The sequence below is a fragment of the Micropterus dolomieu genome, linkage group LG12 (assembly GCF_021292245.1).
Source record: "Micropterus dolomieu isolate WLL.071019.BEF.003 ecotype Adirondacks linkage group LG12, ASM2129224v1, whole genome shotgun sequence".
Taxonomy (NCBI): Eukaryota; Metazoa; Chordata; class Actinopteri; order Centrarchiformes; family Centrarchidae; genus Micropterus; species Micropterus dolomieu.
The window spans coordinates 25,220,239-25,245,630 of record NC_060161.1 but is presented as its reverse complement, the minus strand read 5'-3'; the positions used below and the strand labels follow the sequence as shown (position 1 = coordinate 25,245,630).

At 41.5% G+C, this 25,392-nt stretch overlaps 1 protein-coding gene across 10 annotated transcripts in view; it reads left to right on the top strand.

The window, feature by feature from the left end:
- Nucleotides 1-25,046, top strand: part of LOC123980037 (solute carrier family 12 member 6-like) — a 31,539-nt gene extending 6,493 nt beyond the window's left edge. For 6 of the 10 annotated variants that reach the window (XM_046064203.1, XM_046064202.1, XM_046064207.1 and 3 more), the window contains exons 3-28: nucleotides 4,753-4,847; nucleotides 5,464-5,592; nucleotides 6,854-7,000; nucleotides 7,091-7,145; nucleotides 10,818-10,948; nucleotides 12,513-12,754; nucleotides 12,834-12,955; nucleotides 13,072-13,257; nucleotides 13,975-14,139; nucleotides 14,512-14,610; nucleotides 14,945-15,002; nucleotides 15,172-15,346; nucleotides 16,334-16,452; nucleotides 16,557-16,655; nucleotides 16,771-16,890; nucleotides 17,101-17,205; nucleotides 17,369-17,537; nucleotides 17,685-17,880; nucleotides 18,027-18,196; nucleotides 18,281-18,412; nucleotides 19,321-19,428; nucleotides 19,745-19,801; nucleotides 21,904-21,978; nucleotides 22,131-22,366; nucleotides 22,460-22,593; nucleotides 23,571-25,046. In XM_046064203.1, the coding sequence (XP_045920159.1) occupies nucleotides 4,753-4,847; nucleotides 5,464-5,592; nucleotides 6,854-7,000; nucleotides 7,091-7,145; nucleotides 10,818-10,948; nucleotides 12,513-12,754; nucleotides 12,834-12,955; nucleotides 13,072-13,257; nucleotides 13,975-14,139; nucleotides 14,512-14,610; nucleotides 14,945-15,002; nucleotides 15,172-15,346; nucleotides 16,334-16,452; nucleotides 16,557-16,655; nucleotides 16,771-16,890; nucleotides 17,101-17,205; nucleotides 17,369-17,537; nucleotides 17,685-17,880; nucleotides 18,027-18,196; nucleotides 18,281-18,412; nucleotides 19,321-19,428; nucleotides 19,745-19,801; nucleotides 21,904-21,978; nucleotides 22,131-22,366; nucleotides 22,460-22,593; nucleotides 23,571-23,662 (3,416 nt within the window). In that variant the 3' untranslated portion in view covers nucleotides 23,663-25,046. Of the gene's footprint in view, nucleotides 1-4,752; nucleotides 4,848-5,463; nucleotides 5,593-6,853; nucleotides 7,001-7,090; nucleotides 7,146-10,817; nucleotides 10,949-12,512; nucleotides 12,755-12,833; nucleotides 12,956-13,071; nucleotides 13,258-13,974; nucleotides 14,140-14,511; nucleotides 14,611-14,944; nucleotides 15,003-15,171; nucleotides 15,347-16,333; nucleotides 16,453-16,556; nucleotides 16,656-16,770; nucleotides 16,891-17,100; nucleotides 17,206-17,368; nucleotides 17,538-17,684; nucleotides 17,881-18,026; nucleotides 18,197-18,280; nucleotides 18,413-19,320; nucleotides 19,429-19,744; nucleotides 19,807-21,903; nucleotides 21,979-22,130; nucleotides 22,367-22,459; nucleotides 22,594-23,570 lie in introns of those variants that run through there. The other 4 variants (XM_046064209.1, XM_046064210.1, XM_046064211.1 and 1 more) reach the window with 4 other exon arrangements.
- The last annotated feature ends 346 nt before the right edge of the window (nucleotides 25,047-25,392 follow it).

Sequence of the window (25,392 nt, the reverse complement as noted above, 5' to 3'; positions counted from 1 at the left end):
TTATTTACTATAACATCCGGGAAGAAAACCCCCTGCGTCACATGCGTACAATTTAGTGGCAGCAACATGCTTTCTTTTTTCATGATGTTATTTCAAGTAGTGAGTAAGTACTAAAATAAGGCAGAGAATGAAGATGAATTAGGGATGCACCCAATGTTCAGCCACCAAAAATAATTGGCCGAAAATGGCACAAAATAGCACTTTTGGTGTTTGTTCTAACAAGTCAAAAGATCGAATAAATTTTACCGAACAATTACGTTGACATGTCGGCAGTGTGGACGCATTTTAAAGTGTCAGAGAAAGACGCAAAAATGCCCGTTTGCAGACACTGTTCTGCTGAATTGTGTCCTTGCACATCCGCTCCATCTGTGGCAGACTTCTTAGAAAAGGCAACCAACGGTCTGACCCGCTTTGAGTGTTTCTGTCACTCGATGGTGAGAAGGCGATTAAGCTAGCTGCATCTAAATTTGCAGTGCACACGTATTAAAGCCTTTATGGTAAATCCACTGAAACGGACCAGTGCGAGCTGTCAGGCAGGTTAGCGACTTTATCCATGTTGTGTGTGAACTCTTGGCAGTTGTTCAGCAATAAAACCCCCACGAGGAAAAGTGTTGCTAGGATCAAATTCGTGTTTGGTCTGAAAGCACAGTTAGAAAATGCAGGGCTCCAGTTAAAGCCTGTAGGGTAACTCACCGAATTCATAGCAACAGGCAAGAAATGTTGGGATGTAATTGTCTCGAATTTTATTATTATTATTTTTTTAAATCTCAGGGCGGGCCCACACCGTCAGACTCTAAAAATCCCTGCCCTATAGAAGTTGTGGTAGTATACAAAAATCATAGGTCCTCAGGCTTGTGGTGAACATGCATTATGCAAATTGCTGACATTACCTCACATGGTTTCAGGGTTTTCCTGAATTTCAGCCCTTTGCTGCCATTTAGAGTTTTAACTCACGTTTACATGTCCATTTTAGTTCAAACACATTTAACACACTTACACACTGTGCCATTCATTAGTTACAGTTTGAATATAGACATCACACACATCCACTGTAATATCAGTTAGTTAGTACTTTGTTAGTACAGGCAGCCCCCTGTTACAGTACACTGGCTCAGTGACTCATGGCTTGTGTATTTGTAGAGGTGGTCTAGGAGCGCAAGGCACTTCACTTAAAACTGATGCTGGATTCCCACACAGTAGAGTCCCAGGAGGGAGAGGTTCCCATTGGCACGGAATATATTTAAACTCACACGGTTTCAGACAGCCCTACATCCAAAATGTCGGTTTTTATGGGAAGTAAAAAGAGAAGTGCTCTTTTTAGACCGATCCCCATGCGTGTGAAAATGTGTTTTGTGGCTCTCGGGGTCACAGAGCTCTCAGTTTGTTTTTGTGTTTTTTAAAGTGAGAGCTGGACTGTAGGATGCTTCCTCTAAGAGGGTCTACAGCATACGTAACTACAATTCAGGTGATTGCACTCAGCAGACGGTTAGAACAGAAAGAGGACTGTAACGTAAGCCTATTGTGATCAAAGTTTAGGTTTCACTTCCTCCACTGCTGTTCTCAGCCCACCTACGAACTAGAAACATTGATTCATTTCTTTACTAAATGGTAGCTGACAGCTGAAACCTTTTCACATAGACTCAGCTTTAACACGTACAGAGTAACATCTAGTCCAGTTTGATATGAAATCATGTGGGAATCCAGATGAATGGAGGAAAATGGTAAATGGTTTTCTCCTGACTGCTGTGACTGTGCGGTTGTCATGTGGAGTGCAGTAATTCACTTTCCAAAAGTGTGTAAGAATAGCTGCGCTAATTCACAGGCTCAACACGGGGGTTAGAACAGTGGAGAGATGTAACTGTATTAGCTGCGCTGATCCACTTAAGCAGTTACATAGTAGTAAGGATGCCCCACGTTGTTTAATAAGCTTCCATAAATAGAAATCGAGACGGTTAATCCGATTGAGTTTCGATCAGGCTGCGTGAGGCTGCGTTTGTTTATGCAGAGAAACAAAGAGGGAGACGGCCGGAGACAGCTACGCAGCTTTTGTCTCACCTGAAATAGAAAAACAGGCATGCTGACAAAAAAAGCCGTTGTTGAAGTGAATGAGTCAAGATGTTGAAAGGCGATGAAAATGGCGGGGTGGAGAGGCAGGAGAGAACGGAGAGTTGTGTTAAGGAAGGTCAAATGCTCTGTGATGCATTATTTTGACACGAATAAAGTTAGCTATTGATTTTAATGTGCTTAAAGTTTGTTCCACAATCCCTGCAGGGAGATCTCATTTCATCCTAGCCTCTTACCCTAACCTTCACCATCACAACTACATGCCTAACCTGAAGCCTAAAACCAAGTAATCCTTAACACGAGTCCCCACGGTTTATTGTGCATTCAGGTTAAAGTCCCTGTCAAGATATAAGAACATGAAACACACACACACACACACACACACACACACACACACACACACACACACACACACACACACCTGGCTCCAGTAGCTTTCTGCTTCACTGGCTGCTCACACAAAGGCATCATACTGTGGTGATCTCAGGTGGAGGACTTCTCTTGGGGAACACACACACAGATAGACAGCTGGGTTTAAGCTGTTTGTGAACGCTGCAGTTCAACAGTTTAGGAATTTACAGAGGACAGGATGGTTATTTATATCTGTGGTAAGAACACAAAGTTGACTCTGGGTAGTTTTAGGTGTGCTTTGTTTGGTTTTAATCAAATTAGGACTGCCACAAATGATTATCTTCTATCACACCTTCCCAAAAAACACAAGGTGGTGCCTACAAATTCCTAGTTTTGTCTGAGCAAAAGTCCAAAACCCAAAGATATTCAGTCAACAATCATAGAAGACTAAAGAAACTTGAAAATATTAACATTTTAGATCTGGAGTATTTTCAAGACCGGGACTAAAGATAATTTTCATTATCGACAAATCTGACAATTTTTTTTTTTTTCTAAAAAATGGCAGAAAACAGCATAAAAATCATTATTTCGCAGAGCCCAAGGGTATGTCTTCATGTGTCTTGTTTTGTCTGACCAGCTAATTGTTAACAGCTCTACATCAAATCACCTAAATTAGCACCGTCGTCAGTGCGTCAGCTCTCCAGTTTAGAAGGACTGTTGGGATGTATTGTTGGTGAGGAAGTCAGCGTTGTCAGACAGGCTGAACAGTTAGGAGGTGTTCATTACATGCTGTAGTCGTCTTTCTGACTCCTGACTGTCCTAATAAACAGGTCGAGCATGCCGGGGGGGGGGTCTGAGTGTACAAGGGTACACGATAAAAATGTCGTAAAGGATCAGCCAATCAAAATGTTTGAACAAAAGGCCTGATTAGCTTGTTAGTTTATCTTTCCCTACCACATCAGTGCGCTTTAGTCTTACTGAACAGGCAAGTTGTTTTCACTGGTCTGAAGTCAGATTCACACTTGCTATTTTTGGGTCAAATAAAGGGATGGGAAGTTGCCACCCACCAGCCAAATGCTGTTCTTTACATGGCTATTGACTTTTTCTCAGTTTGTAATCAGCCGATTGTTTGCTCAAAAAATGTTGTTTGCTGGAGAGAAAGTGAAAGCTGCTGATGCATTTTGGGATTTACCAGCTAGTGTGTCATGCAGCTTTCTGTCTTGATTATATAAGTATTCATCATTCATGGCACTTCTTTTACGTCCTCATCACAGGTTATGGAGTAGTTCGGCCAGTTTGAAGCATTTTTACAGGCCTAAAGAGGTGAAAGTATCCAGTATTCACAAGGAAAAAAGTAAAACATTTGAAGAAACAAACTGTTTTGTGTAACAGGTTTTTCCTCCTTTTAATCATCTGGTGATAATTATCATGGGACCGCCCACTGGTGCAACAACAGCTAACCCCTAACAGTGTGAAATCCACACAGTAAAGTGTTTCTTTAAATAAAATCAATCAAAATCAATTTGCACTGTGTCTGCTGTAACACATAATTGTTGGATATTAATATTTGCTTTTAATCACAGGTCAAACTATAGAGATATGTGAAGCGCTGCAACAAAGAGCCCAACCTAGATTTTAAGTCAACATTACATGTTTGTTTTATCCCGTCATGTTTAAGTGTCCTGTTAAATGTGACGTTTGTTTGAATGTAACAGCGTTTGGCCGTTGTCTGCCGTAACTAGCGTGACTGTGGCGGAGCAGAGAGGGAAGTGATGTTGCTGACTCAGGTGCTGCAGATGCAGAGGTCTCTGCTGACTGAGGCGGAACTGAACTGGCGACATGGTGGCTATTGCATCAAACTCTGTGTGTGGGGAGAAAGTGTGAATTAATGTCTGAGATTGCAACTTGACCCCACCAAGCTATAGTGACGGTGCTTAAAACTGTGTTCAAGGATAGGTTTACAATTTTTTTAAGTGTGGTCAGGTGCCCATATAAACATCTGAAACAGAGTCTGAGATAAGATTGCTGATTGATCCAATAATCAGATTCATTAATCACTAACGGCAACAGATGTACTTTTACTGTGGAGGATTTTCCAGCAATGTTATCCATCTTTCTATACACAGAAACATTGCAGAATGTTTGGTCCTAAAAATAGTTTTAAAGTCATGGAAATCCACTGGTCAAAATGCATTTTAGTTCAGCTGTATTTTGCGGGCTTTAATCGTTCTGGGGGGAGGGGAGGGGGTGATTTACAGCAGACTGAAACATTTTGAACTTCTTCTTTAAAGATGTTTTTTTCCTGCTTTCCTTTTTATTTATCATCTTTGTGTCCAGGTGATGGAAATTCCAAAATCTCCAGTGTGTACATCAACAACACTCACGGGATGGATGACGATGACTTCTATGACAGAAACTTGGCCTTATTTGAGGTTCGACACACAAATCTGATAGAACTGTTATCCGATGAAAGCACATTATAAAATGTTAAATATTATAAATGTTCTGTAAACTTTGGTTTGCTTTTTGCATCGTTCCTAAAAATGTTTCTTGGTGGCTGTTTTTCTGCCAAAGTGTCTGCTAAACTAGAGCCAAAAATAAACCAGCGTTTGGCTGGCGGGTGCAGATGATTTCAGTTTTTATAGATTTAGAATTTTCCTGGGAACAACTTGTCTTCTGTCTCCCACTTTCTTTAACAAGTCATTCAAAAACGCCTCTTCTCGCCTCAATTTCCTGTTCTTTTACATCTTATCTGTTGCCTTCCTCTGTGCTTTTCATCCCTTCCCTGTATCGTTCTTCCTCTTCACTCCAATTATTCTCACTGTGCTTCTCTGTTTCCAAACCCTGTCTTTGCCTTTTTTCTTCTTTCTCCCTGGCTATTTTATCCCCCCTTCCCTTCTCTCTATTTTCCTTCGCCTGCTGTCCACCTCTATTGTTTCTCTTTCCACCCTATTTCTCCCTTTGCAATCTCTCTCCAACACCCTTTATTCTCCTCTCCTCTTTCTCTTACCACCTCCCCCCTTTCCCTCTGTTCTTTTCACACCACAGGAGGAGATGGACACCCGGCCGAAGGTGTCTTCTCTGCTCAGTCGCCTGGCCAACTACACCAACCTAACGCAGGGGGCCAAGGAACACGAGGAGGCCGAGAGCATCGGCGAGAAGAAGAAAGCCAGCAAGGTATACCAGACTCTGTGTACCTAACTCACCTGACAAGGGGATTTTATTGTGCAGTGAAAACGCCTATAAAATTACAGTAAAGCACAAAGCAAACAAAGGTGCACCTACAGTCTCTTTTATGTGTGTGTATATGTGTGTGTTTTATGTGTGTGTATATGTGTGTATATATATGAATTTATTAGATCTCTATTGGTAGAAATAAATACTTTGTAAGATTTAACAAATCTTCTCAGTGTAGCACTGTGCTACCTGCAAAAAAGCTAAAATATGCTGTTACTCATTCACCCATTCATAGTATGTGATCCCAAATGTATTTAGTCTCGTTGTTTCATGTTCTTATTCTACAGCAATCATAACCATGATGATAATCCGTAAGAAATGTCCTTAGGTAACTTTTATAAAGTTTCCAGCTGTCATGCACTAACTGAAATAACATGATGCAATAAAAATATGGTGGGTGGTGATGGTTCAGTGGATAAGACATATATTGTGTGACACATGCCAGGTTCAATTCCCCACTGCGACACATCCACCAATGTGTCCCTGAGCAAGACACTTAACCCCTAGTTGCCCCAGAGGCCTGCGACCTCTGACATGTATAGCAATTGTAAGTCGCTTTGGATAAAAGTGCCAGCTAAATGAATAAATGTAAATGTAATGTAAAAAGGAGAGAAATGAAACAGACAGATGGCCTTTGAGTTATTGTCCTTCACAAGTGATAGATCGTCCACTGTTCGCCCTCTTGACTACCCGTCTGAAAGTGAAAGTACTGTAGGATGTGACCTTGATCTGCACTGCAGTGCATGCTGATAAGGAGCTGGCTGGACTAGATAAGACAGTTTGTTGTGGTGGTTCGGAGTAATTTACTATTTCACCCTGTTCTGATTACACGTTTTCAGTACTGGACACATTTGCCAACAGACTGCTGGCAAAGTTAAACCAAAACATGTTTAATCCTCCCTTCTGGTCACACTGCGTGTTCAGTAGAAGCATTTACATAAGTCCTGTTCATCAGGATGGTGTAGTGCAGAGATTCCCTACCAGGGGGGTACTTCTGCTGTTGCAGTGGGGTCATTATTGTGTAAAAAAATAAAACTATGATGAAAGAGTGGTGGTACGTCACACAGGAGAGGCTGGGACCCACTGAGGTAGTTTGTGCCAATGTACTGCGTTTCTCTCCGTTTACCTGAAAGAGAAAGAAAAAGGGAATGTTTTTGGTGACTGATATTTGTTCCACCTCTCTGCTGATTCTACCTTCCAGTCGCCACAGATGGGGACGTTTATGGGTGTTTACCTACCTTGCCTCCAGAACATCTTTGGCGTCATCCTGTTCCTGCGGTTGACCTGGGTGGTGGGGTCTGCTGGGGTGCTGCAGGGCCTCTGTATTGTCTTCATATGCTGTTGCTGTGTGAGTATTTGAGGGTCCAGATATAGACGGGCACAGTGAGACAAAAATAAAAAACTCTAAATGTACTAAAACTTTTCTGTCTCCCTGCAGACGTTGTTGACTGCGATATCGATGAGTGCAATCGCCACTAATGGAGTTGTACCAGGTACTCCACGACCTTTCAGTCTTTCATTTTCATCCTTTCCAAACACGTGGATGAAATGGCACTGTTGTGCTGTGGTAATCTCTTCCACACTCTCATGAAGCTCCCCTTAAACTCCTGACCATGGCTGTAATATACTCCACACCAGTGTATTAACTTGAATGAGTTTTGACTACAAGTGTCTGCCAAAAAGCAAAAGTTTCATCTTTTTATAAATAGGTAATTAATTGGAAGCAAATGATTAGAAAATTAATTGATACTCGATTGACCAACTAGTGGATTATTATTTTAACCATTAGGTTTATTATCATGTAAACACAGTTGGTATTTTGTACAAATATAAAATGAAATTTGGTCACTCATCAACTCCTATTATAATTGATTACTGCGGAGCACTGTGCACTCCAGACGTCATTAAAATTAATGACCTGAAAATGACTGGTAACGTTAAAGTCACCTCACCTCCCCTAGAGAGAGAAATCCAGTCCAAATGTGGCTTTAGGCTACGTTCAGACTGCAGGTCAAAGTGACCCATTCAGATTTTTTTGCTCATACGTGACTCGGATCATTTTGTTTTTGTTTTTTTTAACAGTGTGAACAGCCCAAGTCTGATCTTTTCCAGATCAGATTTGGGCCACTTTCATATGTGGTCCAAATCAGATACAGGTTTATGTTTTTGAAATGCGACCTCAGTCTGGACAGTCAGATTGGAATTAGTGCGACTCTCGCGTCACTTTAGAGCGACCGTCGTCATAATTCCGCACTAGCAGAAGACGCAGCGAACGCAATCGCATTCTTGCCACCCTCCCGTTCATTTCCTCTCCAGGCTGGAATTCTCTTGATTTCTCCCGATTTTATGATAAAAGTTCACAACTTTGCGTCCTTTTCACTGCCATTATTACAGTTTCAAAAACTCTTATTTGACGGACACCAGCTTTGCGTCGAGTCCTGCCCCCTCCTCTGCCTCTGATTGGCTAACCCTAACCCCACGCTAATCCTAACCTTAACCAGCCCTAACCCAGAGCCTTTGAACTAGAATAATCTTAACAGCTCTGTCCTAACCAATATAAGCACTAACCAATCAGAGGCAGAGTAAAGCGTGGTCTCCATATTTATATCCGTACGACATCGTGCTGTGTGTGATGTATTGTTCTTTTGCGCATGCGGGCCTCTTTCAGGTCATGGCCAGTTCACAGTGGAGTCTGATATGGGCCACATTTAAAGAAATAATGTGAACAGTCAATCAAAAAATCGGATCTGGGCAATAAATCGGAATTTAGCATTAAGGCTTGCAGTGTGAATGTAGCTTCAGTCATAAACGGCTAGATAGACTTTTGCATGCTGACATCATTTGTATCAGTATCAACAGCACTTTGTCTAATTATGTGCTTTACTGTAAAATAGGTTCAGACGACCTGATAGTTCAGCAGTGATATTTCTAGAAAATGCAGAGGCGAGGACAAATGCAAATGTAGCCAACGTCTTGATAATGAAACAATTCAGCTTCTATTTGACTCTTCACAGCTAGGTGAAGATTATTCCCACAGTAACTAAACTTTTATGGCCACCATTTTGAGTTTTCTCAGCCTAGTGACCTCTGTGGAAGTCCACATGAATTTTCCAGGTTGTTTCCTCTCAGTTTTCCTGCTCGTCTTCCAGCTATGGCGGCACTGATGAAGTACATTTTTCTAATGAGTGTTATTTCTGTTTATCCTGTCTCTCCCTCTGTCTACCTCTCCCTGTCTGTCTGTACACACATTAAAAAAACCCAGGATGTTTATCCGCCATTGACTGAAACGCCTCTTGACGAATATCCCAAATGTCAAAGTAGTGTGATATTTCCACTAGCATGTGACATTTTGATAATTGAATGTAGACTGAAAACCCTCGGTAACATAGAGAATTAATCTAACATGTCTTGTTTGGCGTCGGACATTTCATCTCATCCCGTCTGTTTCTCACCTGAACAGCTTCAGGCTCTCATGCATTTCTCACCATCTACTCTCAGATGGTAGTTTAATCCTGGATGGATGTGGTTTACGGTGGTTAATCAAAGGTGTTTGGATTCCCAAATACAAGCTCAGCGCTACATTTTTTAAATTCAGAGACATATCTGTAGAAAGCTTTCCAGAGACAGTTTTTGTAGCATGTTTTCTAAGATCGAGAACTTCCCAGTAGCAGTTCATTCTTTCAGGTTACCTATTACATGTGTTTAAACCGACAACATCACATTCATATGCTCATTTTACATTCATTTTGGTGGTTGTCCAACAAAATGTACAGGAGCTATGTGTGTGCTTGTAAATAGAGGGTTGCATTTTGGAAACCAAATACTGAATTCTGAGCGGACAGTCAATAGTGAATTTTTAGTTTCTCTTACTGTATGATTTTCCCCATGTGTCCTGTTTTATAACTGGTTCAAACTGTATCAGCAAATTACTTTTACTGCTTATTTAGCTCACTTGGAGTACGACTTGCGTAGTAAAATGCTGTTGGGAAGCACAATTCTGGCTGGGATTTATTTAAATGTTTCTAAACGAGTGCCAATACTCGAGTATCGGCACCAAAGCAACACTTTCTTGACCTCTGAATTGTTGCACACATCTATTGTTTGTTCAGTGTTTCAAATGAGTCTGGTGTTTTGCTCATTGATTGCCATGCTCCCCAGAAACCATCAGTCAGAGCTTAGTTAGCTGGATTCAGAATGGCATCCTCCTCCAGCTAGCTAGCTATCAAGCGTGGATGAGATTGTTACAGTTATACAAGCTGTTGTAAGCAGACTTTCAATAACAACTCTTAAATCAGCACATTTCTTGATTTTTGTCAAATACATGAAGTCAGCTTCTTCTAGCTGAAACTGGTGGAAATGTCCCTTGTTGCTAAATAAAATAATCCCCCTTCTTGCCTAACATGAAAAAAATGTCGGGTTGAATGGGGGGAAGATAAATGAAATGGCAATTCAGTTTGATTGTCAGGCTACTTTTTTGATACCTGACTTCTGAGAAAAAAAGATGGTTTTTCTCCCCAAAAATTTTTTCATACAGGACAAGAAGCCAAAGTTTTAAAACGTTAAAGTTTTTAACTCAAGCAGCCGCAGCGGATTTTCTCCTGAATGAAATGGCTACAGATGGCAACACTTTGATGAAGGTTTTCAGTTCTGTCAGTTTTTGATACTTGGTCCCATAGAGACGTTTTGGCTGTTACTAAAAAAGATATTGAGGTCTGACACCCAGCCGTAAAGTCAGTCAAGACTTTACATTGGATGCAGTAAACGCAACTCAGGCTTGTACTTCGAGTGAGGCAAAACATTTGCAGATACTATTTGACCAAAGATCTGTCTTCTTCCTCTAATGTGTCATGTAGAAAATTATGCTTACTTCTTCAAGCATAGGATGACTTCTCTCATCAACTGTCCTCTTTTCTCTCTCTCTTTACCTCCTAACATCATAATGTTACTAACACCCATCCCTCTCTCTCTCTTTTTTTTTGTCCTATCACCTCTTCTTGTCCATCATCTCTCTGACTTTCTTTATAAATCCTTCCTTCCCCCTCTTTTTACAAATCCTCTACCACCCAATTTCCCCTCTCCCTTTCTGCCTCTCCATTTCTTCCAACCCTGATGTACAACCTGCACCCCACTCTCTCTCTCTCGCTCCCTCTCTCCTCTCCCTCCAGCGGGAGGCGCCTACTTCATGATCAGTCGCTCTCTGGGTCCAGAGTTTGGGGGGGCGGTGGGCCTGTGTTTCTACTTGGGCACCACCTTCGCTGGAGCCATGTATATCCTCGGAGCCATCGAGATCCTTCTGGTAGGTTTTGGCTTCATCATTATCATCATTACTATCTTCACCCCTTTGTCCAGGGTTTCATCTTTACTTTTAATTTAATGTAGCAGTGAAACTAAAACAGTCGGTGTGTCATCTTCTCACTTTTTTAAATATTGTAATATCAATGTTAGTGCTGGGCAACAATTAAAATTTGTATCACCATTAATCGCATGATTTTCGCAAAATTGAATATTGAATTCTTACTTTTAATTAAATGTTAAAAATGTACTGCTATATACACAAGTGTAATAACATGTGGTTTGCAAACACTTTAAACAAATAAGGTGCTTTTTATCAGCAGTATTCACTTTACACATTAGCAATAAAATATTTCTTGTAAATCTCAACTTAAACATTAATGTAATCAAATCAAACATAAAACCAAAGCTATTTGCCACTGCCAGGGCCTTGCCTTTATCTAGCTTGTTAAAACAAGTTACCATCAGAGTGCAGTTTTCTTGTTTGTGAGGTATGTGTTGAGTATTATCCATCCATCGTCAACTGCTTATCCTACAGGGTCGCGGGGGGCTGGAGCCAATCCCAGCTGGCGTTGTTTAATTTTTTATTTATTCTGTATTTTTATGAACTGTTGAAACTTGTGTTTAGCAAAGTGCCCTATAAATAGATCATTTTAAATAGATTTATTAGCAGATGCTAATATTTGAAAGTTTTTCTGAACAGGTATCAGCAGAAACATTTTTCTTTTATCAGGGAGCAGCAGCAACAGTCTATGTTCAGTAGCAAGTTTCCCTATTAGAGAGAGGTGAAGTGCTCGTCTCACGCACACGTCCGCCCGCTGCCGAAGTTGAATTGTCTTGAACTTTTATGTGACGTGGAGCACAAATCATTGGAAGAGAGACTGATTCTCGCTATTTGTGAGTTTCCAGAATCTATTACTGTTTAACTAAATAGGACATCAACAGGAGGGAATTCGCATGGCAGAGCCGCAAAACTAGATGAAGGCCTATCAAGTAAAGTTATGTAGCCTATAATTTTAACTAGGCTACAGCTGTGTAGCGCACAGAAGCCGTTACCATGGTTACTATCTATAGAGTGCCAGCCATTTACTCGCAGAGCGCTGTCTTCCTTTCTGTTCGCCTGAGGAGCGCAGAGCAACCCCGTGGGGCCAAGCGCTTGTCTTCCTTCTCCCACACGCTGCATCCAGCCTAGTCTGCCGAAGCCTCCCTCCGCTGCTTGTTTGGGTGATTTGCAGGCTGATCAACATGGTTTGACTATGTGTATTCAGAGCCAGTGAGCAACAGACTTTCAAATAATAATCATATTAATAAAAACTGTTAATGTGAGATAAAATAATTGTCGGTGTTAACTAATTAATACATCAATGCAATGATAACACGTTAACTTGCCCAGCCCTAATCAATATATTCAGGGATTTAAATGGTATCATGAGAATAATGAAACTGTCCTGCTAAAATATGGTAAAATTACTTCATGTTGGCAAGTTACTGACTACTTAATGATATTGATGTCTCTAACATAACAATTATCTCTGTTGCGTTTTGTCCCTGTCACCTCCCTCCTCCAGATGTACATCGCACCTAAGGCAGCCATTTTTGTGGCAAAGTACCCTGAAGGCGAAGGGGCGGCCATGTTGAACAACATGCGGGTCTACGGCTCCATCTGTCTACTCCTGATGTCCCTGCTCGTCTTCGTGGGCGTGAAGTACGTCAACAAACTGGCCTCCATCTTCTTGGCCTGCGTCATCATCTCCATCGCTTCCATCTACATCGGAGCGCTGGTCTCCGCCTTCAAACCGCCAGATTTCCCGTAAGTGGTGATTTCCAAAACTACAGAGCTGACCTTTACCTCCCGCAGTGTTGACTGACCGATGGGCTTCAATCCACAGCGTGTGCATGCTGGGAAACAGAACCATCAGCGGCCATGAAATTGACAAGTGTGCGAAAACCATCCCGCCGCCGATCAAACAGCCAGTCGAGAGAGTTGAGGCAAACTTCACGGTTATTGAAGGTGGGTAGCGTTTTTTACTTGAATCACAAGGAGTATAAGTGCATCCTAGTCATACTCGTCCTCTCAGTTACACCTGTTCAGTTTTTTTTTTTGACACGTTGAATTCCTCCCATTAGGAAACAGCACTGTGGACCCGATCTTTGACCCCAGCCCTGCTCCTGTTCTGGTGGAGAGGACCACAAATCTGTGGAAGCTGTTTTGTCAGAGCCCAGAACTCAACGCCTCCTGTGACGAATACTTCAAGTCTAACAATTTTTCCGAGATTGAAGGGATCCCCGGTCTGGCCAGTGGGATAATTTCAGGTGAAACGGTCATGTGCTTTCATGCCAGCAGTCTTACAAAGGAAATTGCCTTGATTTGAAAGTTTAAAATTCTTCCTTATTTGGCTGCTTTCATTCACTATAAACAATTATAGATATTATAAATAATTTTGAGGAATCGCATTAAAGTTTAGTTCAGCTTAGACCGGAACCGTGTCCAGTATACACCCTGCTTTCCATGTCCGTTTTGGGAGTACATTCAGTATTAATATAAAATTGCTTTTATTAAACGGTTACCAAGTATGATGCTATTTAAGTTATAAACACATTCCAATACTACCGTTTTTATTCATAAAGCATTGTTCTTACAAAGAAATAGGCCCTCCTGGCTCCCTGCACATAGTGCAAGGCGGCTGCTATACAATGCTGACATCCTCTTTACGTGTCTCTGCATGTCGGTTTTTAGGTGCAGCAGAAGATTTCTCCCCCGGAGATATGCACTTCTCAATCCATCTTCCAGTCGACGTTGACCTTAAATGTTTTCGTTTTGTAGAAGTTTCTTAGACTTTTTCCTCAAGCGCAGTCATACTGAAATGTTTTAAGTTATTTTTATATATATATATATATATATATATATATATATATTGTTATCATAAGCTTCATTCATTTGCTTCAGAACAGATATTTAACATTGATGAGCTACAGAGCAATAAATACATAATGTCACTAATGAGTTCGTATCGACTGTCCTCCTCATAGAGAACCTGTGGAGCTCCTACCTCAGCAAAGGGGACGTGGTGGAGAAAGGCTCCCTTGACTCGTCTCATATCGCACATCCGGCATCCACTCAGCAGCCTTATGTGTTTGCCGACATCACCACCTCCTTCACACTGTTGGTGGGCATCTTCTTCCCCTCTGTCACAGGTACAGAGTGTTTCTGTTTTGTTTCTCTTGCCTTCTTTAAATGCTAAACCAGTCTTGTAAACTTGGCTGTAGAAACATATAAGAAATGTAAACATAATGTTAACAAGAAGAACGCAGTAGATGTGATGTTGATTCTTGCTTATGGTGCAGCTGCTGCTTGTGGATCCAGAACATCATGTGTTTGCTTTGACTTTTGTTCTGTCAGGGATCAACTTTTTTTTATTTCTGAACACAAGCAAGTATTCTAACATCAAGAGTTTTGTTAACCTTTTAAAAAGTTGCAGTTCTGAGCTCAGTGATATTTATAACAACTAATAATACCACTGAGTAACACTACTAGTAGTGCTGAAATGATTTTCTTCTTTTCCTCAGGAATCATGGCTGGGTCTAACCGGTCGGGGGATCTGAAAGACGCCCAGCGCTCCATCCCCATAGGAACCATTCTCGCCATCCTCACCACCTCCTTCGTCTGTATCCTTTCATGATATATTAAGATTGAGGCACTTTTTTAATTTAATAACTACTCCAAAGCACCATCACGATATCAATCACGACATGCAACAAATCAGTTTTCCTGAGAATTTGTGTTGTATTAAAATAAAAAACAAATACTAGCCACCTGCTGCAAGTGTTCAGGCAGCATGCTGTGTTGTTGCTGTGGCGTTTTCTATTTCAGTATTTTATTAATTGTTTTGCCTTTAGCTCAATTGATTTCTCAATCCATGGTACTGTTATATTTAAAAGGCACTGTGATGTGATTTAATTCGACCGCTGCGTGTTGTTTTCCTGAGTGCTGTCCATCCAGACCTGAGCAGTGTTGTTTTGTTCGGAGCCTGCATCGACGGGGTCGTCCTCAGAGACAAGTCAGTACATCTGCTCTTGAATCTGGCTCTACATACGTGTCCGGTTATGTGTGAGAGAAAGAGATTATTATGATTGTGTGTGTGCTCTATTGAAAAAGAGTAGTTGTAATATTTTTTTTCACTGCTGTAAAACGCTTTAAATACGTGTTTGTGTATTTGCCGCCCGCAGGTTTGGAGATTCTGTTAAAGGGAATCTGGTGGTGGGGACTCTGGCTTGGCCCAGTCCCTGGGTTATTGTGATTGGCTCTTTCTTCTCAACATGTGGCGCAGGCCTCCAGTCGCTGACAGGCGCTCCCCGACTTCTACAAGCCATTGCAAAGGACAACATCATCCCCTTCCTGCGGGTCAGAGATGCAAATATTCATTTTCATTACAGAGACCCAAAATTTACATAGTAATTGTTAGAAACTGTCTCTTTAGCAAACAACCCACAACTAGAGCGAGACTCTGTCTGCTTTTAACTAAACATAAGACAAACATGTGACACCATTTGACATGCACATTGTTTAAAGGTCCGTGTTACCACCAGTTCTAACAAATAAGAAAGATTGTTAACAGGAGAAACTGAACATAACAACATAATGTTTGCTCTTACCCTGAGTGTGGTCCATTTATTCAGGTAGTTTCAGAGTAATTTGTTGAGATTTGGAGATACTGTATTTCCCGTATGCTGAAGTAGGCCTGGGCGATATGACTAAAAATGTTATGACTGTAAAAGATTTCATATCATTTGATATCGATAATTATCACAATACATTTAAACGACTAATTTTTTCTCCTAAGTGAAAGTTGAAGAAACCAGAATTTTGGTTTTAAACTTTTCTTTGTGGTCAGAAAAAACACTTGATGACAAACAGTAGATCAAATCTGAGGTAGACATAAAATTAAGTAAAATAATTTTTCAGTCCGTTTTCCTCAACAAAATAAATATCTTTAAGAAAAATTAAGTGCTGATTCGTTTTATGATTTAAATGAAATACATCAAACATTTATTGAACATTTGTTATATTGTTATTGAGGAAAATTTATATTGTGAAAATTGTCAGTGGATTATCATGTCATTTTGTTTGGAAAAAGAAGTTGATATTAAATTGTTTTTAATTTATCGATTTTGCACCTGGAACCTAAAGCCAGTGAAGCGTTGTATTAGAGTGAGCTACAGCCAAACTCTGAAACTATCTGAACAAACAGGAAGCACCCTGGGTAAGAGTGCGGGCGAATAAAAGGTGCATTGGGATTCTCTTTCCCTTTGAACCGATTTTCAGTATGATTAACTTGGTGTACCTGTGTAAATACTTTCACTCATTTTCCTTTCGTGTGTGTTTCTGCAGGTGTTTGGCCACGGGAAGGCTAATGGGGAGCCCACCTGGGCCATGCTGCTGACGGCGCTCATAGCCGAGCTAGGGATCCTCATTGCCTCTCTGGACCTGGTGGCTCCCATCCTTACGATGTGAGACATGGCTCTGTTTGTGTGTGTGTGTGGGGGGGGGATCTCATTCCCAAGTGTCTCACTATTGTTAATTGTATCTGTAATTTATTTCCTTTTTTTTTTAGGTTTTTCCTGATGTGTTATCTGTTTGTGAACCTGGCCTGTGGCCTCCAGACCCTCCTGAGAACGCCCAACTGGAGGCCGCGCTTCTCCTATTACCACTGGTACTATACACACACACACACACACACACACACACACACACACACACACACACACACACACACACACACACACACACGTATAACACACACTGATCTGTGCCTCTGGTGTGTGCAGGACCTTGTCAATTTTGGGGATGACTATCTGCCTGGCGCTCATGTTCATATCCTCTTGGTACTACGCAATCGTTGCCATGGTGATTGCCGGCATGATCTACAAGTACATTGAATACCACGGGTATGTTGCCATGGAGATATACACCCCCACAAACATGATGGTACATGTACAGCATGGTCAAGAGTGGCGTGTGTTTGGATGGAGTATCTGTGTCTGTTTCCAACGTGAATCATCTAGGTCTTTTTTTGTGGGTGGGTGTCAGGGGAGGTCACGACATTCACAGTACGTATCACAGTATATATTGCATGTATCCGTGTGTGTATGTGTCAGAGCGGAGAAGGAGTGGGGGGATGGGATCCGCGGTCTCTCGCTCAGTGCTGCCCGTTATGCCCTCCTGAGGTTGGAGGAGGGACCGCCACACACCAAAAACTGGAGGTACAGTACTGAAGCTTGCTTTTTTTCACGATCTTGTCACAAAATTCATTGAACTACAGGACCATCATACAATTTATTAAATAATGTGTACAATCATTTCATCAGACTGTTTGAGAACCTGCAGTTATTGATTCTTCTCGTCTTCCCGCCCGCTCTTCTCCAGACCCCAGGTGTTGATCTTACTAAAACTGGACGAGGACGCCCATGTCAAGTCTCCTCGCCTGCTGACGTTTGCCAGCCAGCTGAAGGCGGGGAAGGGCCTGACCATCGTCGGCACAGTCGTCTCCGGCAACTTCCTACAAAGCTACGGCGAGGCTCTCGCTGCCGAACAGGTGGGAAGTTGCAGCTTAGCAGCGTTTCTGTGGTCACTGAGGCTCGGACGAGTTTAATCTATAGATCTACCTTCAGATGACAAAGTCCTGCTAAAATCAGATGATATGATAGATGAAGTCTTTCATACGCCTTTCCGCCTGTTTCAGACTCTTAAGCACCTGATGGATAAGGAGCGGGTGAAGGGCTTCTGTCAGTGTATCGTGGCTCAGAAGCCACGTGAAGGCATCAGTCACATGATCCAGTCCAGCGGCCTGGGAGGAATGAAACCAAACACTGTGGTGATGGGCTGGCCTCACGCCTGGAGGCAAAGCGAGGACCCGCAGGCCTGGAAGACCTTCATCAGTGAGTCGAAGAGGATTGCAAATAATTCTGAAGTATCACATATGTCAATGTGTTAGAAGACCAGTGCTTTTTCTTTTCCTGATCTCATGATTTCAGATTTGGTTTCAGAGTTTGCAGGCTAACAGCGCCCCCTCTCTTCCTTCCAGACACAGTGCGGGTGACCACAGCCGCCCACCTGGCCCTGCTGGTGCCCAAAAACATCTCTCTGTTCCCCAGCAACAGTGAGCCCTGCACAGATGGCTACATCGACGTCTGGTGGATCGTCCATGACGGGGGGATGCTAATGCTGCTGCCCTTCCTGTTGCGCCAACACAAGGTAAGAGTGTGTTTTCTGTTTGTTTAGTTTTCTAAAATATTTTTTGAATGTCTTTCCTTCATAACCCTCCCCTCTCCTCCTCAGGTGTGGCGTAAGTGTTCGATGCGAATCTTCACAGTGGCCCAGATGGAGGATAATTCCATCCAGATGAAGAAGGATCTGGCAACCTTCCTTTATCACCTGCGCATTGAGGCTGAGGTGGAAGTAGTTGAGATGGTACGGTTCTCGCCACACACTGGGGTGGTTTATCGGGACATTTTTATTAGTTTGATTTGTGTAAGAAATGACATGATGTTTTCCAGGAGAATAATATCTCAATAATTTTTTCAGGTTTGGGAACAATTAATGATTTAATTTTTTTTTTTTTTTTTTTCTCCCCCTGCACAAAAACTAAAACCTGATAGAACCATCCTTTCTTTCGGCATACGTGCGGGTTGGTGAGAAGGAATAATAAAAGAACTGCACTAATTGAAGGCTATCATCTTTATACATGTTTATAAGTTATACTATACAGACGTTAGTGTCGCTCGTGCGGCTGGACATCAGGCTGATATCTGCAGAGAGTTGCTAGCTAGTGTTAGCTACTCGGCAGGTGGGGACAGACTAAACTTCTCTTGTGGCTTCACCTCCTAATAACCAAATCAAAAACTGTCGACGCTGATCAGTGTGAGTCCTTTTTCAGCCCGTTACTCTCAAAGATGTGATTGTTAGATCCAGCTTCCTCTGGCTGGTGACTGCAGTCATAATAATCCAGTCAGCTGTGGCAAATGCTAATTTTCTGTATCGATCGTAGTGAATGTAGCAGCAAGCGTCGTCTTTACTTTTTGGCTGTAAAAAGTCTTTTTGTGCACATTGGAATAAGTCCATTTTAAAGATGTATACACTTTACAAATCCTAAAACAAAAACACAAATTCTAAATACTCAAATTAATTCAATACATCATCCAGCCTTTCTTTACACTGTAAAATATCAACAACCCAAGCAACAATTCTACAATGTTTAAAGCTAGCAAACCCTGAGACGTTCACATTAACTGTTAAACAATAATACTTTTGTAGTGCAACAGTGCTCATCTCTCATTTTCTCTTCTTCTCTCAATATGTCTTGTTTTGTCTCCACTCAGCACAACAGTGATATCAGCGCATACACCTATGAAAGGACCCTGATGATGGAGCAGAGGTCTCAGATGCTCAGACAGATGCGACTGTCTAAGTCCGACCGGGAAAGAGAGGTAAGCTGACGTCAGGTTGCAAGATTGTTGTGCAGGTGTATTTGAAAATTATCTTTTTGTGTGCGTTTGTAGATTTGCATGTGGACAGTCAAGACTGTAAGGATTACTTAATTGTCTCCACCAGTCGTTTTTAACATCAAATCATTTTTAAATCTCTACTCGATGTTTATCATCCCTTGCGGTGGATTAGACGTTTTATAAAATGATTCGGCAACAGTGCTTGGGTCAGTATTAACATGAATATCAGTTGTGTGCAAGATTAGCCATGACATTACTCGTCTCATGTGTCTGTGATTGTCGTGCATCATTTTATCAGGGAAATCCTGGTAGCAGCAGCAGTAGGCCAGAGGCAGGTGGAGCTACAAGGTCTCAGGTGAGGTCAGTGGTTATGGCCAGCTGTGAGTTCACAAGTTTTATTATAAATTGTAGAGGATGTTGCTGAGACCGTTTACAGATAGTTGTTTAAAAAAGAAAGTTTCTGTATGTTTTTAAAAAAAAAAAAGAAAAAAAAAGAAAAAAAAATCAACTATCTTCATGTACAATTATTCTAATCTTACACATTGCTGTTGTCTCAGATTCAATAAAAAGTATAATATATTCAATGTCATTTAAAATCAAAGGGGAAAAAAATCCATAATAGTCCTGAATTTTTCAAATAATGTATTGAGCAAATAAAGTGTGGTATCTTGTGCTGTTTAAAGAGCCTATGAATTGGTTATGAGATCATTATAAAGCCAGATGCTGGAGACAAACCTGAAAGGAGAAAGGACTTCTAAGGATTGGAGTTTCTAGGTCTTCACATAATCTAAGATCAGATTTTGTGAGAGGCACTTTTTTAGAGCAGGCATTTAGCTTATAACAATTAAATCCAGGTGCATTACACCCAGGTTGTTTCTTTTGTTAAATAAATAACCGTGGACACTCCTGTTGGACTTTATTATTAAAGTTCATGTCATCTCTTTTCAACACTGGTCCCCTCAGCGAGTACGCTGGAGTTTTGACGATGTAAGTTTACTTGTTACTCACAGTAGTAACGCATCAGCTGTCTGATGTAGAGCAGTTTAGAGGTAGTGGCCCGTTCTAGACACATTCTTAAAGCAAAGAGGTTTTCTTGATCGCATGGTTCAAGATCAGTGAATACCTCTGAATCCTTCAGATAAAGACGACAGTCTGTCACCTTTCAGTGCTGCTGTTAAACATCAGTTTTCATTCAGTTCATTAAATTTATACCAATACACCAATAAGTGCATGTGTGGGTAAAATAGTGAAAAGGAACAAGTGTGTTTGATCAAAACACTGAATCCTTACTGCTACTAGGGAAAGCTTTTCTGTTGCTGACCCTGACCTTCGACCTCTCTAGTGGAAAGATGATGAATCACTACGATCAGATCTGACATGTATTACACGCACACTTAGTCTTTTAAATAATTACTTTTCAGATCATCGTTCAGCTGACACGTTCTTAAAAGGTTTTATCTCACACAGGCTCCGCCCTCTACTGGACTCTATGGGTACTACCTCCTCCAATCGCACGCACGCACTCATCCACTGAAATTTTCATTGTGCACGTAGCCGACCAATTGGACGTCGCCACCGATACGTGTGTGAAAATAGCAGTAATAGCAAACCTACTGCCTCAGCATCCTTTTTGCTCACTGAATTTGGGGTCCAGCGACCGCCCCAGGGGTGGCCCACCTTTCTGTCACTAAGGTGATGTGGAGGTAAGGGCTTTGGGCGGCCTGTGGCTGACCGGGTTGGTGTGGTGGACTTTGGCTTGTCGCGGCTATGGAGAACAGTCATCGGGCTCCACCCACTGTACCCATAGGGTTTAGTAGGGGGCGGAGCCTGTGTGAGATAGAACGAAGGTTACGATATGGTAACCCTAGTTCTATTAGCACAGCCGGAGCCCTCTAACGATGAGCCCTGCCGCTCCGACACCATCTGCTGAAGAGGCGGTCGGAGGCTGAGGCAGAAGGGACACTGCTATTTATACGCATGTATCAGTACCGACGTCCTATTGGTTGGCTGTGTTCACAATAAAAATTTCAGTGGGTGAGTGCATACGTGTGACTGGAGGAGGTAGTACCCATCGAGTGCAGTAGAGCTCATAGAACTAGGGTTACCGTATCGTAACCTTCGTTCTTTCATCTGAAGGATTCAGTTAAGAGTGTGTCCAATTATAAAGTTAACGCAAGTTGATCTGGGTCAAATGTGTTTGTTTTTTTTATGTTTTTTTTTTTTAAATTAGTAATCTGCCTTTCTCTTAATTGGCTGAAAAAGAGCGGTAAAGAAATGTGTCTGGTGTCATTTCAGCCCTCTTCTACTCTTTTCATTACTTCTGAGTTTCAGTTGCCATTTGACTCAGGTCTTTCCAGGACATTTGGCTCTAAATGTTGCCCCTGTAGTTTTCCTCCAGTGCTTCTGTGCAGCCTGTGTTTTCCATTAGCAAGTTAGGTGACCGTGTGTTGTCTGTAGGTGTATCTTTCCTCCAGGTACAGGAGTACTGGAGCCCACACTGCAAACACCTCGACAGGAAACAGAGACAGACAGGTACAAAGAGAGAGAGTGAGAGAGAGAGACAAGAGAAAGGAGTTTGGGAAGGGAGAGCAGTGGTTTACACGAGGGAGGCATCGAATAAGGTAGAAGAAAGGATGAAAGGAGATGAAAAAGAACATGTTTGTGTGTCTTTGTGCCAAACTCAGGCCCAACTGGTGAAAGACCGTAACTCCATGCTGCGGCTGACGAGCATTGGATCAGACGATGACGATGACACTGATGGTGGAGAGCGAGACAGGGCGGTGAGCACGGGCGGAGGCAGCGCCGAGCATCATCGCCGAGTCCAGATGACCTGGACCAAAGAGAAGACCTCGCAGTACAGAGCCACGCACTCGGGCTGCTCCACACCCGAGGGCTTCAGAGACATGCTCAGCATCAGGCCGTGAGCGGAAATAACAAATTCACCTGGGGGAGAAATGTCTCTCTGATCGTAGTTTATTCGTCAGGTTGTTAAATGTGTCTTCTTCTCCTTCAGGGACCACTCCAACGTCAGGCGGATGCACACCGCGGTCAAGCTCAACGAGGTCATTGTCAACAAGTCCCACGACGCCCGGCTTGTCCTGCTCAACATGCCGGGACCCCCCAAGAACACGGAGGGAGACGAGAACTGTATCCTTAACACTGAAGCTTTCTCTTTTTCAGTTTATTAACCAAAAGAGATATTAAAGCTGCCGGTATGCTTCATCTGAAGTGCTTGTCGGATGGTTGAAACACCTTCCCTGAACACCTGTCCAACGTTGAGTAGGAGGTCTGTGTCCTACGATTTCTGTAACTTGATGAAAACCGATGATCGTTATTGGTCAGCTGGTGGTCAAAAATAATCGTCTCTGTTATGTGGTGATATTTTGGGTTCAGGCTCATGGACACTGCATGTTTTACACGGTACCTCTTTCTGCTCAAAGTAAAATTTGTGTCAGCACGTTAGATCGCACAGAGAGGAGTATGATGAATGCATGAAAGTGAAAGCCGTGACTAGTAAAGAGACAACTTAAAGCTACCATTTACTTTGCAAAGCAAGTTTGCAAAAATGTCTATTTTAAAAAGATTTATTTATTTAATTTCATGAATTATTATTGTAGTTTATGTTGAGTTTTAGAATTTCTTCTTATGCTCGTTTAACTTTGTGTGTTCGAGTAGAGAAATCGTGCAGCCCTATTTGTGGGTATATTGAGTTGTCAGATTGTCCCAGTTGAAAATGTAAATTCACTAGATTTCCCTTTTTATTTCACTGTGATCGTAATACTTGCAGTGATCTATATCGTTGTTATGTTGAAGTTGTAAATGTTCTTTCAAGATGTTTTAGTGACACGTTTGTCTTGTTATTACTACACAATTATTCTGTTAAGAAGGAATGTTATTCATTATAACAATGAATCATTTTGTGTTTTTATATCACGAAACATTCCTGTTATTTCTAATAATTGTACAGGGTTGTATGTGGGCAGGAGCGTATCTCGGCTCATATGTTGGGCAACGGGTGTGTCAAAGCTAACAGATACAGACAGGCAATCGCATTAAGTAACAAATATTTTTGATACACTTAGGTAGTATAAATAAAGCTGCAGAAACCTTAACTTGTTGACCAGACATGGAGTTCCTGGAGGTTCTGACAGAAGGACTAGAGCGCGTCCTGTTGGTCAGAGGTGGAGGAAGTGAAGTCATCACCATCTACTCCTGATTGGACAAACAGAGGAAGCCAGTGTTAAAGAGGCAACCAATCGCGCAGAAGTGAAGCGGAGGGAGACAGTGGGGGGCCTGTGAGCTCTGGGGGCATGGGCCCAAAAAGGGAGACCCTCATTGGCTGCAGCGTCAGTCATCACGCCCTAACGCCCACCCTTCAGCCACCTTTTCCTTTCATCCTTCTCACACTTTTCTGCCATGACAAGGGTTTCCATTCCACTTATGTCGAGCTACAGAAATGCCAACACAAATCGACAAACGAGCAAATAACAAAGTGATCAGCTGTGTGTGTGTGTGTGTGTGTGTGTGTGTGTGTGTGTGTGTGTGTGTCGTTCACCTAAAGGTTCGGTTTTTTTAGAGGGGGACCAGTGTTGTGTTCAGACAGTGAACCAGTGAATGAGAAGTATGAAACGTAGAGTGCGATTGTCTGTGAAGCGTCCCACAAACGGAGCACTTGTTCCACTGACGAGACTCAGGGTTGCTTTTTGTACAGAATGTATTTTGGAAGCAGGTGTGAGTGCTATGAGAGGAGGCTGAACTGAACATCTTAATTAAGTGTTTATTTGTTTTTTTTTCTCTTTGACGACACAGTAACGTTTATTCCAATACTACATAAAAACTGGAAAAGTAACACTGCAACAAGGGAAGTGGGAGGTCTCTAGTTTTAAACCTGCTCAGTGGTTCATTTAAGGAAAATCTGTATTCTTTTGTGCTGTTTCCTTACTTGGAAGTGTATCACTTTTAAGAAGACGAAAGGCAAAAATGGTTAATGTTTATTGAACAATAGTTTTTAGGGTTTTTTTTTTTTTTCTTACCTCAGAATTTGTTTTATCAACAGTGAAGTTCAACGTGGTGTGACACTGAATTTGTTTCTAATTCTCTGTCTGAACTTGCTGCTATTTCTCTGCTCTCCTGTATGGAGGCCAGTTTTTACCAGGAAAAGTAAAAAGATAAAGTTGGAAAATTGGCTGTGAATTTATATATTTATTTTTTATTTAAATTTGCCATCTTAATATTGAGTATTACTTTGACTTCAAAGTCAGAAAAAAGTTTAGATTTCTAAAGTCAAATATTCCAGGTAAATTATGAAATAAAACATCAACATTGTTGGACTAAGTCACAAGTATGACATTTCTAAATGGTCATAATAAGATAATAAATCTAAATTATTTGATTTAAAAAATCTGAAATGTTGGCGTAATTTAAAATCCGAATGATGACTTTCTAGGGCAAAATGGAGATGGTACGTCAAAATAATTAGATAAAGTCAAAATTCTGACTTACCAAGTCAGAAATCTAGTTACTCAGTTCAAAAATTTTAGATTAAAAGTCAAATGTTGGGGATTAAAAGTAAATAAAAAGTCACATTTTTGAGATATCAAGTATGACTTTTTGTCTCATCATTTTGACTTGGCCACTTTGTCTTTTCATCTGTCTTAGTAAAAATGAGAGGCCACTACATGATCTAATGAAAGCAAATAATGATTTACAATTAAGAATGTGACATATCTTTATAAACAGTGAAACACCAACAGTGCTCTCTGCTATGATGTGGTGCCGGCTGTGCGATGGGGAAAAGCCCTTACCTAAATCAAGAGATTCTCTTTATGCATCACATTTAAGGATTTAACCAAAATTAAACCAAGGATGAGAAAAATGATCAAAGGTTCGCTGTGTCGTGCCATGAACTGGCTCACGTTGGAATCCATGTGAGTTAGTATGTTGGAT